The 16,236-nt window shown below is 51.6% G+C and overlaps 1 protein-coding gene across 4 annotated transcripts in view; it reads right to left on the bottom strand.

The window, feature by feature from the left end:
• The window catches only part of ABR (ABR activator of RhoGEF and GTPase), a 298,848-nt gene that overhangs the window by 143,241 nt on the left and 139,371 nt on the right, over window positions 1–16,236 (bottom strand). The window contains exon 1 of one of the 4 annotated variants that reach the window (XM_044000091.1): window positions 8,826–9,491. The exons of the other annotated variants lie outside the window; for them this stretch is intronic. Coding sequence (XP_043856026.1) covers window positions 8,826–8,960 — 135 coding nt within the window. The 5' untranslated portion in view covers window positions 8,961–9,491. Of the gene's footprint in view, window positions 1–8,825; window positions 9,492–16,236 lie in introns of those variants that run through there. 4 annotated transcript variants of the gene reach the window in all.

The following is a 16,236-nucleotide window of genomic DNA, read 5'->3' as shown; positions in this document are numbered from 1 at the left end:
CCCAGGCCCAAATCAGGAACATTTTCTCAAACTTAGTGGGGCTCTTTGTACCCACTCAATATTCAGGGCTCAGCTAATATTCTAAAGTACCCAGGAACAGTTCTCTCCACCTCCCAAGGGGTTCCCTGGCGTAAGCCGATTCAGAGGATAAGCCTCCAGAGACCATTGCATCCAACCTCCTTATTTTACAGATTAGGAAACTGGGGCCCACAAACGTTCAAGTGATTCATAGATGTATGTGGTTGGAAGGGATCTTGTCCAAACCCCTCATCGTACAGAAGAGAAACCTGAGGCGTTAGATGACTTTTTCAAGGTCACAAAAGTAGTATCAGAAACAGGATCCCAACCTAGGCCCTACAACTTCAAATGAGAACTCCATGCATTCTGTCGAGCACTGTCCCATGCTGCCTTTCATTTTACATTCTTCCTTCAACTAAAGGATACAAGGCCTTCCTACCACCTTCCTCCCTCCCCCCATGCCGCCCTATATTTTTCTCTTTGCCCCTTCATTGTCTCTTCTCTCTCTCCCCCTCTCCCTGCCTACATCTCTCTTCTTTCTCTCCCTTTCATTCTCTCAGTTTTCTTTGTCCCTGTCTCCATCTCTATCCCTGTGTCTCTCTTTCTCTCCCCCCTTCTCCCTGTCTCCACTTCTCTCTACCCTTTCTCTGTGTCTTCCTGCTTCATTCTCTCCTCTTTTGGGGTTTTTTTTTTGGGGGGGGATGTTTGTTTGTTTTTTGTAAATCTCAGTCTTTTTTTTCTTTTTCTCTTGTGGGGCAATGAGGATTAAGTGACTTGCCCAGGGTCACACAGCTAGTGTCAAGTGTCTAACATTGGATTTGAACTCAGGTCCTCCTGAATTCAGGACCAGTGTTTTATCCACTGTGCCACTGAGCTGCCTCTCTCTCTTTTTCTATCCCTTTCTTTCTCACTCTACATTCTTTCCTCTTCCTCTCTGTCTCTTCCCCATCTCCATTTCTCTATTTCTCTCCCCCCTCTCTCTGCTTCTTCCTCTCCCCTTCCAGTCTCTCCTTTTTTCCCTTTCTTTCTCATTCTCACCCCTCCCCCATCTCTCTCTCTCTCTCTCACACACACGCACACACACGTACATGCACACCAGTGCCAGGGACCATAGCTTCTTTGTACTTAGTTGTCTGCCTATGTTCTCTCCTGTTAGCCTGTGAGCTCTCAGGCATTGGGTTTTTTTTTTAATGTTTGTTTTTGCCTTCTTTTACAGCCTCAGTGTTTAGCACAGTGCCTGACACATAGTAGGCTCTTGGAATAGGGAAGATGGAATGAATGTCTAGTTCCAAGGTCCACTGGGTCCCAGCCTTTCCACAATCTGGAAGTTTTATGGAATTTAAAGGTTAAAGGGAGGACTTGGCACCACGCCACACACGTGGCCCAATGTCCCTGAGCTGCTCTAAGCTCCTCAAAGCCAACACTAAGCAAGAAAGAGGCAGGGTGGTCGCTCCTGGCCAGAAGCCAGCCAGGACTGCTGGCTCACTCCCTCTTCCTCTCCACAGCTTTTGAGCTAAAAGCTTCAGGAAGGGAAGGGGTCAGACAGGTCTTTCTCCTTCCACCCCTCAAGGAGTTGGCTTTTCAGGAGGCACCCAGTTGGCTACCACATCCCTTCCCCCCCCAACCCGATGCTGCTGTCACTCTAGCCTGACACAGAGCCAGCATCATCCTGGGGGGCTGAGCCAACAGCCGGCTGCAGCCCCGGCACAGCTGACCCTTCTTGCCCCCCAAACAGAGGGCGGGGCAACAGCCCAATGCTTCGCAGCCCCCTCTCCCAGAACACCTGCTCCAGCTGCCTTAATCACCTTCCAGTTACTTCCCCTGGCACAAATCTCAAATGATAGCCCAAGACAGCTGCAAGGGCTATAGTCACAGTCTGGCCTGGTCTTCCTTTCTGCTATGCCTGATAGATGATCTCATCAGGGTGATAAGAAGCTGACAGCAGTGTCCCCAGCCCTACCCCTGCCCCACCTCCTTATTCTCTAGATCAGAGTCTGATGCCTTGGTTCAGCTGGGCTGGAAGGACAGACAAGTCAACAACAGACATGGCCTTGCAAGAAGGCATTTGTAGTTCCTCTCTCCCAAACGTGCAACCCGGATGAGGCTCACCCAAGTCCTGCTACCGTGGCCAGCCCCAGAGACTTCCTCCTGCTGCCTAGCAGACCCTGCGTCACTCCTCTCATCCAGGAAATAGGGAAGAGACACCTTAAGCAACCCACACGACCCTCTCCCTTCTTCAGAGGAGGATAGGAGACAGCCAGCATCTGGCACTCGAGTCCCTATGACTCTTGGCTAGTGAACGGATATACTTGTTTGAAGCACCCCCCCCCAATCAGTACCAAAATGAGGGGGCTTTTATTTGCATTTACAAGCTGATTTTTCTGACCAATGGATTCCTTTGGAAAGGTCCCCTCATCTCTATGGGCCTTTTCTGGTCCATCCTCCCCATGGCTGCCAAAGGATGGATCTTCCTGAAGCTTCCTTCAGTGACCAGCTCCCTCCCCTTCACCAGAAGCCCTGGTGGATCCCTACAGCTTGGCCTCACAAGGCCTCCACATTCCTGTCTGCAGACCCCCTCTCTAGGCTCCCCTCTGACAGGCCAGTCCAACAGGTCAACCTGCTGTCACTCAGCCAGTTCATTCTCTCGCCTATCACGGTGGTTCTGCCCTGGCCGTCCTCCATGTCTGGAATGCACTCGATCTTCATCTCTGCCTCTCACAACCCCTGATGTCCTTCCACAGTCGGCTTAGATGCCACCTTCTCCATGAAGCTTTCCACGATCCTCCTGGCTGCTAGGGCCTCCTCCCCACCCCATCCCTACGTCTATTGATCTGCTATAGATTTTGCATATATTTGTAAGAGGAGGCAGGGTAGAGTGGAGAGCAAGGCAGCCTTGGCATCTGGAAGACTTGGATTCCAGTGTTCCCTCTGACCCGCGTGACCCTGGGCTTCCCAGGGCTCAGTTTCCTCATCTGTAAAATATGGTGGTTGACCCCGATATGGCCTCTGAAGTCCCTTCAAACTCTAGATTGAGATTCTGTGTAAACACAATTGCTTTGAAAAGTGTGTGGCCCCAAACAGTTATGAGGGCTTGTTATTTTAGTTTACAGGTAATTAGTGGAGGACAAGAAGGCCTGAGGAGGGAGATGGTGAAGGAAGCCAGAGGAAGCTGAACTTAGGGGCAAGTGGTCACTGCCAACTGTGAAGAGAGACACACAAGGGAGGCACAGAGAGATAGAGGAGGGGAGGAGAGGAGAGGAGGGAAGGAGAAGGGAGAGGAGGGGAAATGGGAGAGGGGAGGAGAGGAGAGGAAAGGAGGGGAGGGGAGGGAGGCAGACACAGACAGACAGGCGATAGGGAGAAAGTGGAATGATTTATAAAAAATTCATTTCAACAAAGTTTCTCAGGAAGACATCTAAAACTTCAAACAAGGTCCACCTTCATTTGCCATCTACCCAGAGCTCTAGTTTACAAAACATTGCACTGGCACCAGCCCTGGGAGGTAGCTCAACATCCCCACTTAACAAGAGGGACACTTGGAGCTCAGAGACATCCAGCAAGTGGTCAAAGGTCCTATGGCCAGCAGGAGCCAGACTGGGATCTGAACCCCCCATCTTCTAACACTCATGAAGCCCAGGGCCTTATTTCTGTTTTGTTTATTTTTGCAGGGCAATGAGGGTTAAGTGACTTGACCAGGGTCACACAGCTAGTTAAGTGTCAAGTGTCTGAGGCTGGATTTCAACTCAGGTCCTCCTGAATCCAAGGCCAGTGCTTTATCTACTCCGCCACCTAGCTGCCCCCTGCCCAGGCCCTTTTAAAGCCATAGGAATGGGGGGAGAATCGCCTTTGGACTTCAACTGGACACACAGAAGAAAGCCTATGGGTGCGAGGCCCAATCGCTCTCCTTAGCAAAGGAATCCTTCACCTTGTGTGTGTTCTGGGACCTCCGGGCCATCTGGTGAAGCCCCTAGGGCCCCCCCTCACAATAAGGTCTTCAAATAACCTAAGGAAATGCTGAATTTCAGTCAGAAGTTAGTGAAAATGAAAGTGTTAGGGGGAGGGAGGGAGAAAAATCTGAACCATTGGAAAGCTTGTATAAAAAAAAGTTGAGAACTACTTTACATGTAACGGGAAAAAAATAAATAAGATACTTTATTAAAAAATAATAAAATTTTAAAAATATATAAAAAAAGAAAATGAAGGTGTTGGGTTCTCCCCGCAAAATTCACAGATTTTCCTGGAATCTGTCCATGGACACAGGTGAAGAATCCCTGTCTTAGTAAGAGAGCTGCCCAACGCCCTAGACAAGCACACACCTACTTGATACATCTCTATTCCACTGAAGATGTAACAACTGCTGACAGCATGAGCCAACCTTCTGTAGGAAAGGAGGAGGCAGGGGAGTGCCAGGCCCTGTCCCTGGCAGTGATGGGTAAGTTACCCACAGGGTCATAGCTCTGAAGCTGGAAGGCACCTCTGAGGCTGTCCAGTCCAACCCCCTCATTTCACTCAGGAGGAAACTGAGACCAAAGTCAGCCAGGTGGTGAGTGGCCAAGCCAGATGTAGAGACAGGACTAAGAGTCTATCTAAGGCCATGTCTAACTAACTCATTTTATAGGTGAGAAAACTGAGGCCCGGGGAGATGAGGAGAATTCATAGGCTCATGGGAGCAGAGATTTAGGGCTGGAAGCGACCCTGTTCAACCCCCTCATCTTACAGATAAGGAAGCTGAGGGCCCAGGTGACGAAACAATTTTGGCCAAGGTTGCACATGCAGTGAGCCCCAGAGGTAAGATCTGAACCCGGATCTTCTGACTGAAGCACAACGAGCCAGCCTTACATCCAGAAAAGGTCCCAAACCCTCCAAAGCCTGACAGCAGTTATGAGATAGCAGAGACTAGGGACTTGCCAGCCACAAGGACGTCTGGGATATAGAATGGGTGCCAAGGGCCAGGAGGTGCCCATGAGTCACTGCTTCAGCCTGAGGATGTCTGTGCACTGAATGGCATCAGATCACATCACAAGTACGCAAGTGTAAAGGTCCTGTATGTGCCATCACCTCAGCAAGTCCTCCCCTTGGGGCAGCCCTCCAGTATCCCATAGGACTCAGCAAGTGAAAGACTATGTGGTATAATGGAGAGAGTACTGCCCTTGTATCTGAAGACATGGGTTCCAACCCTGCCACAGCCACTCACTACTTGAGTCACCCTAGACAAGTTGCATAATTTCTTAGGACCTCAGTTTCCTTAAAAATGAATGAGTTAGGGGGCAGCTAGGTGGTGCAGTGGATAGAGCACCGGCCCTGGAGTCAGGAGGACCTGAGTTCAAATCCAGCCTCAGACACTTAACACTTACTAGCTGTGTGACCCTGGGCAAGTCACTTAACCCCAACTGCCTCACTAAAAAAGCCCACAAAAACAAAAAAATGAATGGGTTGGGTCAGATGACCTCTAAGGTCCATTCCCACTTTAAATTAAAACCATGATCTTATAAACTCTGAGCTCATGGAGAGAACAGTACCACACACCCCTTCCCAGAGCCCAGCCTCAGCTCCTCGTCTTCTCAAACACTGAGAGGAGGGCTGTGGCCCATGCCACACAGTCCCTTGCCCACTGCTGGCATTCATGGCCCAACCACTCCCTGTGCGTGTGTGAGAGGTGATGGGGAAGGGAGGGAAAGTTCAACCACAAGTGCCACAAGGCGTGAGGTGCCAGCCTGCCCATCCAGCAGCCTTATAGAGTAGCTTTGTGTGCTAAAAACAAGCCCTTGAAGAAAAGAGAAGCAAGCAGCCATGCACAGGGAGGCAAAGGGGGTGTGTTCTCCATTGCCTCGGCTCTGGCATGGGGGACAGGGGACCCGGGACACTGACCCTGGAGTCACAGGAGGGAGCTGCAGATTCACTGCTGATGCTGTCTGCATGAGCTGGGGCAGGTCAATCGGCCTCAGTTTTCTCATCTGCAGAGTTGAACTAGACACACTCTGAGGTCCTTCCCAACTCGGAGTTCATAATCCTATGAGCTTAGGACTCCCTGGCTAGAGAAGCTGGTCATGGGGGCAGCTAGGTGGCACAGTGGATAAAGCACCGGCCCTGGATTCAGGAGTACCTGAGTTCAAATCTGGCCTCAGACACTTGACACTTAACTAGCTGTGTGACCCTGGGCAAGTCACTTAACCCTCATTGCCCTGCCAAAAAAAAAAAAAAAAAAAGGAAGATAGAGAAGCTGGTCACCCTAAAGAGTGCCAAACCCTAACATCTTAACCTTTTATGTCTGTATAGTTTTGAAAAGTAGGATGCAGGGGAAACATATGGAGTCAGAGGGGTTCCGGGTTCCAATCCTACTTTACCTACTTACTACCAGTTGTTCAGTCATGTGCAACTCTTCGTGCCCCCATTTGGGGTTTTCTTGGCAAAGATATGGGAGGGGTTTGCCATTTCCCTCTCCAGCTCATTTGACAGATGAGAAAACTGAGGCCAACAAGGTTAAGTGACTTGCCCAGAGTCACACAGCTAGTAAGTGTCTGAGGCTGGATTTGAACTCAGGTGTTCTTGATTTCAAATCCAGTGCTCTATCCACTGTAGCACCAAGCTGCACTTACTACTAGTATGACCTCTTAAATTGCTTGGGCCTCAGATTCTTTATCTGTACAATACAGGGTTTAAACTAGATGATTGCTAAAGTCTCTCCCAATCCTAAATTCTATGGTATTTTATCTCATTAGTAAATGTGTGTTCATGCGCATGCGTGAACACACACACACACACACACACACACACACACACACACACACACACACACACTCTCACACCATCCCTCGTGGAGGAAGGGAAAGTAAATTGCAAAAAAATCCCATTTTACAAAGGAGAAAAGTGAGGCCCCAAGGTTAAGTGTCTCGTGCAAGATCCATGGCTGATTCCGTTAGGCTGGCCCGTACTAACAGTAGGTAGGTATTAGAGGTGAGACTGAAGCCATGTCTCCTGACTGTTCCAGGCCCTGTACCCGTAAGGAGGCAGCCAGCATTCTCCTGGGTGAATCTGAGCCCGTACATGTGGGCATTCTCTCTCAGGCTGCTTGGCTCTTCCGTCTGTGGGCTCCCTGCCATCACTTAGTCACCAGCTTCCCTCCCACCCGCCCCTACCCACCACACATGCCCCCTCCCACCCCAACAGCCACAGAACAGAAAGTAAATGAGCAAGAATGCTAAAGTTAGACACGCACTAAGAGGTGGGCCAGGGCTGGGAAAAAGGAAGGCAGGCACTGTTCCACCAGGCCATTGCCCAGAGCCCCCAGAGGCCCTGGCATCACTGACCGGGAGTGCCACCTCCCTGCCTGGCCCAAGACAGGGAAGACGACTGACTGATGCAATCAGACAAGGACAAGCAGGCGAGTCAGGGGGACCTCGGGTCCCTCTCTCTTCCCCCCGTAACCCCACCTACACTAAACAATGCTAGAGGTTTTTGCCGTAGGTGAGGCTGGTGGTTAGTGGGTGCTCCCCTAGATGGGCCTGCCTGGGCTCATCCAATGTTAAAACTGCAGGAGGACCTTCAAAATCAGTGGGATCACAGAATCCTAGATCCATGGGGGAAGGGACTTCTTAGGGCATCTGGTCCAAATCTTTCATTTTACTGATAAGGAAACTGAGGCCCATGGATGTAAAAAAAAATCATAGGATCATAAACTTGGAGCCAGAAATAGACCTTAGAAGACTAAGTCCAACCCCTTATTTTACAAATGAGGAAACTGAGGTACCCAGCAGTGAAGTGAAGTCTGTGGTCACACCAGGTATTAAGTGTGAGAGGTAGAATCTGAACCCAGCTCAGCCCTCTGACCCCAAAGCCAACGACTTCTCTTTTCACTGTACCAAGGTGCTTTGAGGTCAAATGTATTTTTGGGGGGGAGAGGGGAGAAGGAAGTGCTGGACTCTTATTTTTACTGAGATAGAGAACTCCCAGTGAGAAAACTCCCTTTGCCATTGCAGATCAGAGCTGCTCTGCAGCTTACAGACCTCAGAAAGTTGTGGGGCCCTGAAAGGTTGGGTCACTGGTCTAGGGTCACACATGGCTCATGTCTTTCTGGCTCCAAGTTTGCTATGACGTTCTGCCTCCTTATTTTACAACAGGGTGAAACTGAGGTGTGAAGGTGCAGAGATGAGTCCGAGGTTGCCCAGGCAGTGGGCAGCAGGCAGGTGTGCGAGCTCCCCACCAGCCTGGGAGCTGCCCCCACTCTCCTCCCGACGATCCTGGTAACTCTCCAAAGCCTGTCCCGCCTCATGCAGCCCCATGCAATGCCCCGGTCTCCAGGCTGGAGGAATGCTCTCAGCCCCACATCCTGGACACCTACCCAGAGCCACAGCACCACAGTTACCATGGAGGCACATGAATCATCTCCCCAGCCCATGGCAGCCAGCTCTGCAGGGACAGGGGCTTTTACAGGCCTCGGGTGGCAACAGGGTGCATCATAGCAGTCAAAGGAAGCCCCCCATGTCCCAGCTGGCCTGGGGGCAGTGGACAGCCACTGCCCTGGAGAACAGCTGCTCCAGGGAGAGGCATGCATCAACTCCACTCCATTCTACCCGCCCCCCCCCCCAGCCAGCAGACCCCCCACCCCCCTTCTCAGGCCAGCTGGCCATGCTGTTGGCCATTCCTGCTCAGCCCTGGGGCTGCTGCAAAGGCAGGCGCTGCTCCCCACGCTCTCTTACTGTGTACACAATCTCTCTCTAGCGATGCTAGCCCAGGCAGCGCCCCCACCCCAGCCCCAACCCTCCCCTGCCCTGACAGGCACTCAGGCCGTGTCTGCGTCATGCTCCCACCTTCACTGCCACCAGGAACGGGGAGCCCGAGTCCGGGCTGGTGGGGGTCCCCAGATCATATTCTTCCAAAACAAACACATCTTCATCCTCCAGGACCTTGTCGAGAAAGCCTATCGCCTCCTCTTCCTCTTCCATGGCAGCTGGAGCGGCGGCAGGCAGAGGCCAAACAGGAAGCCGGCGGGTCCCACCGAGCGGGCCGGGCAGCTCCGAAAGGGGCTGGGGGCAGCCGCTGAGAGAGCAAGCGAGGGAAGGAGGGGAGGGCCACAGGAGTCGATCAGGCCTACACCGGCGTGCCGGCCTCCCCTGAGTCAATCCTGGAACCTGGCCACGGGCTCCCAATGAAAGAGTCCATTATGAGAGCTTTCTGTGCTCTCCTGCCCCGGCTGCATCCCCCTCGGCTCCTCCCACCCGGGAAAGCGAGGACTCCGAGGTCCCCGTCCCTGTCCCCGACTCCTGGGGCCGAGCAGGGGCTCGGGCTGCCTCCAGTCTGCCTCCGCAAGCTCTGCTCCAATTCCGGGGGCTGTCACCAGAGATAAACGGGCAGCCAACCGGTGGAGGAAAAAGAAACCACCCCAGACTGCTGCTACTTCCTTAAAGTGTCTGCCGCTTGTGGGGAGAGTGCGAGCCCCCGCGTCCGCCCTGGCCTGGCGCTGGGATCCAGCCGCCCCTCGCAGCTGCCTGGCCCTGGGCTCTTCCTCCTCTGTAGTCTGTCCAGTGAGCTCCGAGTCAGCCTCAGCCCCAGCCCCAGAAATCCCGCCCTTTCAGGGCTCGGAGCTTTGAGCCTGCTATTAATATACAGGAAATGCACGTCTTGACTTGTGAGGTGGAGCTGTTCCTTGTCTGTGGTTACTGGGCGCACTGGCAAGGGCTTCTCACAGGGGGGAGGCCGGCTGAGGGCAGCTGAGCCAGATGCATGGGCACAGGAGGGGACGAAAGGGGAAGAGTCGGGCTTCCCGGGGACTGAGGAAGGACCCACTGCTGTACAGTGAGAGAGGCAGTGAGCTGGGGACCCGGCCCCAGAGACTTGGCCCCAAGGCAGCCTGGACTTTCTCATGACCCCAACCCCTGGGAAAAGGCCCTTGGCAAGTCAGGGCCCTCACATTGCCTCCCCTACCCCCCAAACCCTGTCGTGAAGGGGGAAGAGGGCGGGGGTGAGAAACCAGAGTGCAGCAGGGGAAAGGAGTCAGGGCTGTTTAACCTTTGGGGGCAGCAGGACCTCACAGGACTAGCCTCTCGGCCCCTCCCAAGATCACAAGAGCATCCAGTTGCAGCTGAAAGGAGCTCAAGAGGCTGGATCTTGGCTCAGAAAGGACTTTGGAGGTCAGCCAGCCCAATATCCCCATCTTATAGATGAGGAAACTGAGGGGTAGGAAAGTGAAGTGACTCAAAGGATCCTAGCTCCGTAGCTAGAAGGGAACATTGGGGTCACCTTGTCCAACACTGAGGACAGATGAAGAAATCAAGACCTAGGGAAGCTAAATGACTCGCTCAAGGTCACACAAGTACCCCATGGACAAAGCAGCATTTGAACTCAGGTCTCTGACTCTAGAATTAGAGTTTTTCCCACTGGACCCACGACTCCAAAGAGGCCCCAGCACTCCCTTCCCCCTCTGCTCCACCCCGGCTTTGCTGTCTTCTCTCCTCCTTTGTGCCTGGACCCACTCCACCAGACTCTATGAAGGAAAGGGATGGAGCAGTTCTTTTACTTGGGCAGACTTGCACAGGCTTCTTAGTACCCTGGCCCTACCTACTGGACTTGTGGATTTCTTGGGGCTTGGGTTTTTTTAAGCCAATTCACCCAGCTATCCCAGGGTTCCAGAGGCCCACTCTGGCCTCACAGCTATGAATGCCAAGATCCCCATCCACCCGAGAAGATGGAAGGAGATGAGCTTGGTGGTAACAGCCTAGGACCCTAGCCTTCCACCACACGACACGACAACACTACAACACCCCAGCTTTAGGCCTTTTAGTGTGGTGTGGGGGTTGGGTCAGGAAGCAGAGAGAAAAAAGGAGAAAAAAAAACATTCTCTCTCCCTCTCCCTCCTTTCTCCTTCCATCCCCTCACCCCTCCATGTTCCCTACTCCCACCCCGCCCAATCTCAAGTCACCATCTGCTGGGTCACTGGGGCTTAGAGTTTCAAACTGTGACCAGGCTCTGCTCATTTCCCATGTCAGCCCCTTACTGCAAACCTCACGGACTCTAGACCACAGATGGACAGGTGGAAAGGCTCTCAGGAGCAGGGATTCAGAGCAGGAACAGACCTTGAGGAGTCTAGTCCAACCCTCTCGTTTTACAGATGAGGAAACTGAGGCCCAGAAGAGCCTTGTCCAAATCACACAGAGAGTAAGTAGCAGAGCCAGGACTGGAAGGCACAGCATCCAGGCTGAGGCTGGCATTCCCTATGTCCAAAAGCCTATTGCCAGTCAGGCCTCCTTCAGCAACCTCTCTGATCTCCATGGCCATCCCTTCTGCAAGCTCTCCTGACTACCCCAACCCACGTGCACGTCTTCCTTCTCTGAAATGAGAGAGAGCCAGAGGGAGAGGGGGCGGGGGGAGAGGAGACAGAGACAAAGAGAGATAGTGAGAGATGGAGAGAGGGAGACACAGAGACAGAAAGGGAGAGGGAGAGAGACAGACAGAAACAGAGACAGAGTGCATTTGGAGTGAAAATCCTGAGGCAGTGTGGTGCTGTGGAAAGAGAGTGGCTGTATTTGGAGTCAGGACGTGGGTTCCAGTCTCACCGCTGTCACTTCCTCCCTTTCCCATGCTTCCAGAAGCGATGGTCCGGAGTGTTGCTGTTTTCCAAGAACTCCCAAGGGACCCTCTCTCTCTTCTCTGCATCCATGGACTAGGAGGCAGGGAGCTTCCCCATGGAAAGTCACTTCATCTCACTGGGCCTCAGTTTTCTCATCTCTAAAATGTGGGGGTTGGACTAGCTGACCTCTAAGATCTATTGCAGCTCTAAGAACATGAGCCTGTGGATCCATAGTCATTGGCAGATGAGGTGTCTGGCTAATTTCAGAGATATCCGATCGCCAGCCTGGCCAGGGGAGGATGAACTTTTCAGTCACTGCAGTTTCCAGTGACCCTATCAGTTGTAGGGGTCTCAATCTGCATTGGTGGAAGGAGTGCCCACTGTGGAAGCACTTGGAAGCCCAGAAGGGCCACAAGGCTCATCATTTCATTTATGGTTCAGGGTCTTCTACTCTGCTCTGACTCTTCCTACAGGACTGTGAGTGCTGCTTCTGTGTCCCCAACACCCAGCGAAGTCACACATCCTGTGGTAGCTCCATCAAGGACTTTACCTTTCTTTCTTTTTTTTTTTTTTTGTGAGGCAATTGGGGTTAAGTGACTTGCCCCGGGTCACACAGCTAGTAAGTGTCAGGTGACTGAGGTCGGATTTGAACTCACGTCCTCCTAACTCCAGGGTTGGTGCTCTATCTACTGCGCCACCTAGCTGCCCCTTTACCTTTCTTTAATCAGACCTGAGATTTCACTGTTGTTGAGAACTCCCGAGTGAGGAAACTCCCTTTATCAGTGCAGATCACTACCTGCTAAGCAAACAACGTGTCTTACCCAGAGTCCCACAGCCACCATACCCACCACACACTTACTTGACTGAGAGTTCCTGGTTCTTCCTCATCTCTAACCCATCAAGGCCCCCCTACATACTTGTGAGGGAGAAAGTAATAAGCACATCTCATTTGATCCTCACAACTAATAGCACCTGGGAGGTAGGGACTATTATTATTCCATTTTACAGTTGAGGAAACTGAGGCAGACAGAGATAAAGTGACATGCCCAGGCTCACACAGCTAGCAAGTGTCTGAGGCTAGATTTGAACTTGGGTCTTCCTGACTAGCCATCCCTTCCCTTGTCTTTAACCCTTTACACCAAGGCCGCTCTACATATCTGGCCAAGCCTCTCCCTAACTTCTTTTCATTGAATGTTATTCATTTTGTCTTCATGTACCCTGATTACCCACATAAGTCCCCACTTCTAGCTGGAGCCGTAAGAGATCTTGACAACTCTATCCCAGGGTAGACCATCCCTATATCGGGAAGGGAAGGGTGGGAAAGAGGCACTGGGAAGAGTCAGGCTCTCCTCCCCTCCTCAAAACTGGAAAAGAAAGACAATCGGCCCTGTATTTTTTTGGACTTAAAAAAATAATCTGGTGGAAAGACAGGTCTGATGGAAGCACTGAAGTCCAAGTGGGCTTCCTGCCTCACTCACCAGCAGGGTGGACAGGGCTTCCCTTCAGCATGGCCCAACTCCTCCTGGCTATGAGAACCAGTCTGTTGGAATCTTGAGGCCTGGGGGTGAGAGCTCGGATTTTCCAAAAACCCCAGAGGGTATCCCTCCGCCAGCCAGTCTTGAGCAGGAGGGGGCCTCAATCTGGCAGAGTTCAGCTAAGCCCCACCCACCGCTTCCCGCTCAACTCTCAGCTTCCTAAGAACTTCAGGACTTGGCTCCTTCCCCCTTGTCACTGGATTTTCCCTTGGCCCAGCCCTGGGGATGGTTATAAATAGCCATGGCACATCTGAAGGGCCCTTTCAGCCACAATTCCACATTTGGTTTGGAGGGGAGAGGCTGTTCCCAGGGTTTGGGAAAGGACAACGCCCGGTGCTCTGGGTAATGCCCATGAGCCTGCTGGGGCCCCTGGCTCTCTCGTCTCCCATGCAACATTCACTGGCTCCTAAGACAACGATCAGCCCACCCGTCCCAGACAGAGGAGAGAGTATGAAAATCAGGAAGATGAAGAGCCTAGTACAGGGTCCCCCCTCTGACAACTCCACCCCACCCCACCAGGGAGCAGGGTTTGAGAAAGTTTACCATCTCAATCATGACACCCACCCAGTCCTGGACCCCCAAATCCTGATGGCCACCTGGCTCTAGAGTCAGAGGACCCTGGTTTAAATTCTGCCCCTGATGCTTACTACTGGTACAACTTTGGGCAAGGCTGCATCTCCCCAGGGCTCTGTTTCCTCATCTGTCAAAACAGAGAGGATTAGACTGAATGGCCTCTGAGGTTCTTAACCTATAGCCATACAAGCCAGCCCCTAACCCAGGCTACTCCTCCCTCTCTCTCTCTCTCTCCTTAAGTTATCTTGGATTTATTTATCGCTGCTCATGTTCTATCTCTAGTTCCTCCTTCACCTTGACAAAAAATACAAACTCCCTGGGAGCAAGGACATCTTCACTTATGCCCTTGTATTCCTAGGACCTTGTACACAGTCGGTGCTTAATAAAAACTTATTAAGCTTTTAAGCTCTCCAGTGAATCTTTTTTTTTTTGGTGAGGCAATTGGGGTTAAGTGACTTGCCAAGGGTCACACAGCTAGTAAGTGTTAAGTGTCTAAGGCTGGATTTGAACTCAGGTCCTCCTGAATCCAGGGCCGGTGCTCTATCCACTGCACCACCTAGCTGCCCCAGTGAATCTTTTAAGGGGCACCTCAGTGATACATCATATGCAGGACATGAAATAGGGGAAACTTGAGCTGGATCAGATTGGGGAGGGTATGTTTGGGGCAGGGTCTCAATGAGTTTGTGGTCCTGGCCCCCTTGGTCAGTGTCCAGGGAAGTCCATGGACCCCTTTGCAGAATCATGTTTCTAAAGGCATAAAATAAAATACACAGGATTACAGAAGAAACAAGTTACTGAAATACAGCTACCAAAATATTTTCAAAAACAAGTTCATAGACCCCCCCCCCCCAAGTTAAGAATGCCTGCACTAAATGGCTTCCATGATCCCTTTTATTTTTATTTATTTATTTTTGTTGTTGAGGCAATTGGGGTTAAGTGACTTGCCCAGGGTTACACAACTAGGATTTGAACTCAGGTCATCCTGAATCCAGGGCCGGTGCTCTATCCACTGCACCACCAACTGCCCCTCCCATGATCCCTTTTAATGTTAAATCAATGGTCAGATGATTTCATCGGGGGCTGAAAATTCCAAACACCCCTCAGGGAAAAAACCCTCAGTCCTCTAGGGATCATAGGATCATAGAGCTAGAACTGAAAGAGACCTCAATGGCTGCCTAGCTCACCCCACCCTGATCTTTCAGAAAAGGAAACTGAGGCAAAGTAGAGAACAGAGTTACACAGTTTGTTGTTGTTCAGTCATTTCAGTCACATCTGACTGTCCATTCTTGGCAAAGACACTGGAGTGGTTTTGCCATCCTCCTCCAGCTCATATGACAGATCAGGAAACTGAGGCAAACAGGGTGAAGTGACTTGCCCAGGGTCACACAGCTAGGAAGTGTCTGAGGCCACATTTGAACTCAGATGAATTTTCCTGAGTCCAGGTCAGGCACTATGGCGCCACCTAGCTGCCCTAAGCATCAGTGACAGGACTGGATCCCAGCCTCTGCTTCAAGAACTAGTTAGTAAGCTTCGGGACATTTTCACACAAAGATTTCTACTATATACTAAATAGAGTCTTCCATTTCCTTACCATTTTGGCACCAGGCTCCCATCCCTCCCACTCCCCGCACTCAACAATGAGCACCTTTGCACCAAACAGATCCTTCCCCCAGGGGTTCCTTCTTTACTGCTGGGGGGTATCTTACCCAGTGTCCACTCTCCTTGGAACTCTCTTCTCCTGACCCCCCTTCCCCCTTCTCCCTTCCTGGCTGCTCTCTCTCCTTCCATCCTCTGAATGGGGATGTTTCCATCCCTGGATCCAGTTTCAGCCCTTTGCTCCTCTCCTACACTCTCCCCTCGACCCTTCTTTGAGAACTTTGTCCAGGTTGAACTCTCTCTCATCCACAGATGCCTCACCTCTCTTGAGCCTCACCCCGAGCTCCACGCTTGAATCTCTGACTGTCTCTCCGACCTGTCTCTACACAGATACCCCCTTGGAACCTCAAACTCAGAACGTCCCAAACCCTAAATGACCTTCCCCTTCGGACTTCCCCTCACTCACTAGGGGTTAAAACTCTGGAGTCACCTTTGACTCTGCCACCTCCCTTCAATCCTGTCAACTCTTCCAACTGTCCCTTCTCTTTCTCCACAGGCCTTAGTCTAGGCCTCGAGTGTCTCAGGGGAAAGAATACCATACTTTGAGTCAGAGTTCACTTTCTGTGACCTTAGGCAAGTCACATAATCTTTAAGGGCCTCAGTTTCCTCCTCTGTAAAATGAGCTGGAGAAGGAAATGGCAAAGCACTTTGGTATCTCTGCGGAGAAAACCCCAAATGGGATCACAGAGAGTCAGACACAACTGAAAAATGACTGAACAACAATCAGCCACCTAAGTTCTCTCCAGGCTAAGCTCCATACCTTCCTCATACAATCAGATTTTCACACTTTTTCCCCCAAACCCTTCTTCACACTGGCCTCCCTGGACAAGCTGCAGTGTGCTAATGCCCCTTTAAATGGGTGGCATCCAGAGAAGACTTATAAGAACTGAT

The sequence above is a fragment of the Dromiciops gliroides genome, chromosome 4, assembly GCF_019393635.1.
Source record: "Dromiciops gliroides isolate mDroGli1 chromosome 4, mDroGli1.pri, whole genome shotgun sequence".
In the NCBI taxonomy this organism is placed as follows: domain Eukaryota; kingdom Metazoa; phylum Chordata; class Mammalia; order Microbiotheria; family Microbiotheriidae; genus Dromiciops; species Dromiciops gliroides.
The sequence above is the reverse complement of the archived record's forward strand: the minus strand, read 5'-3'. Positions and strand labels throughout refer to the sequence as shown.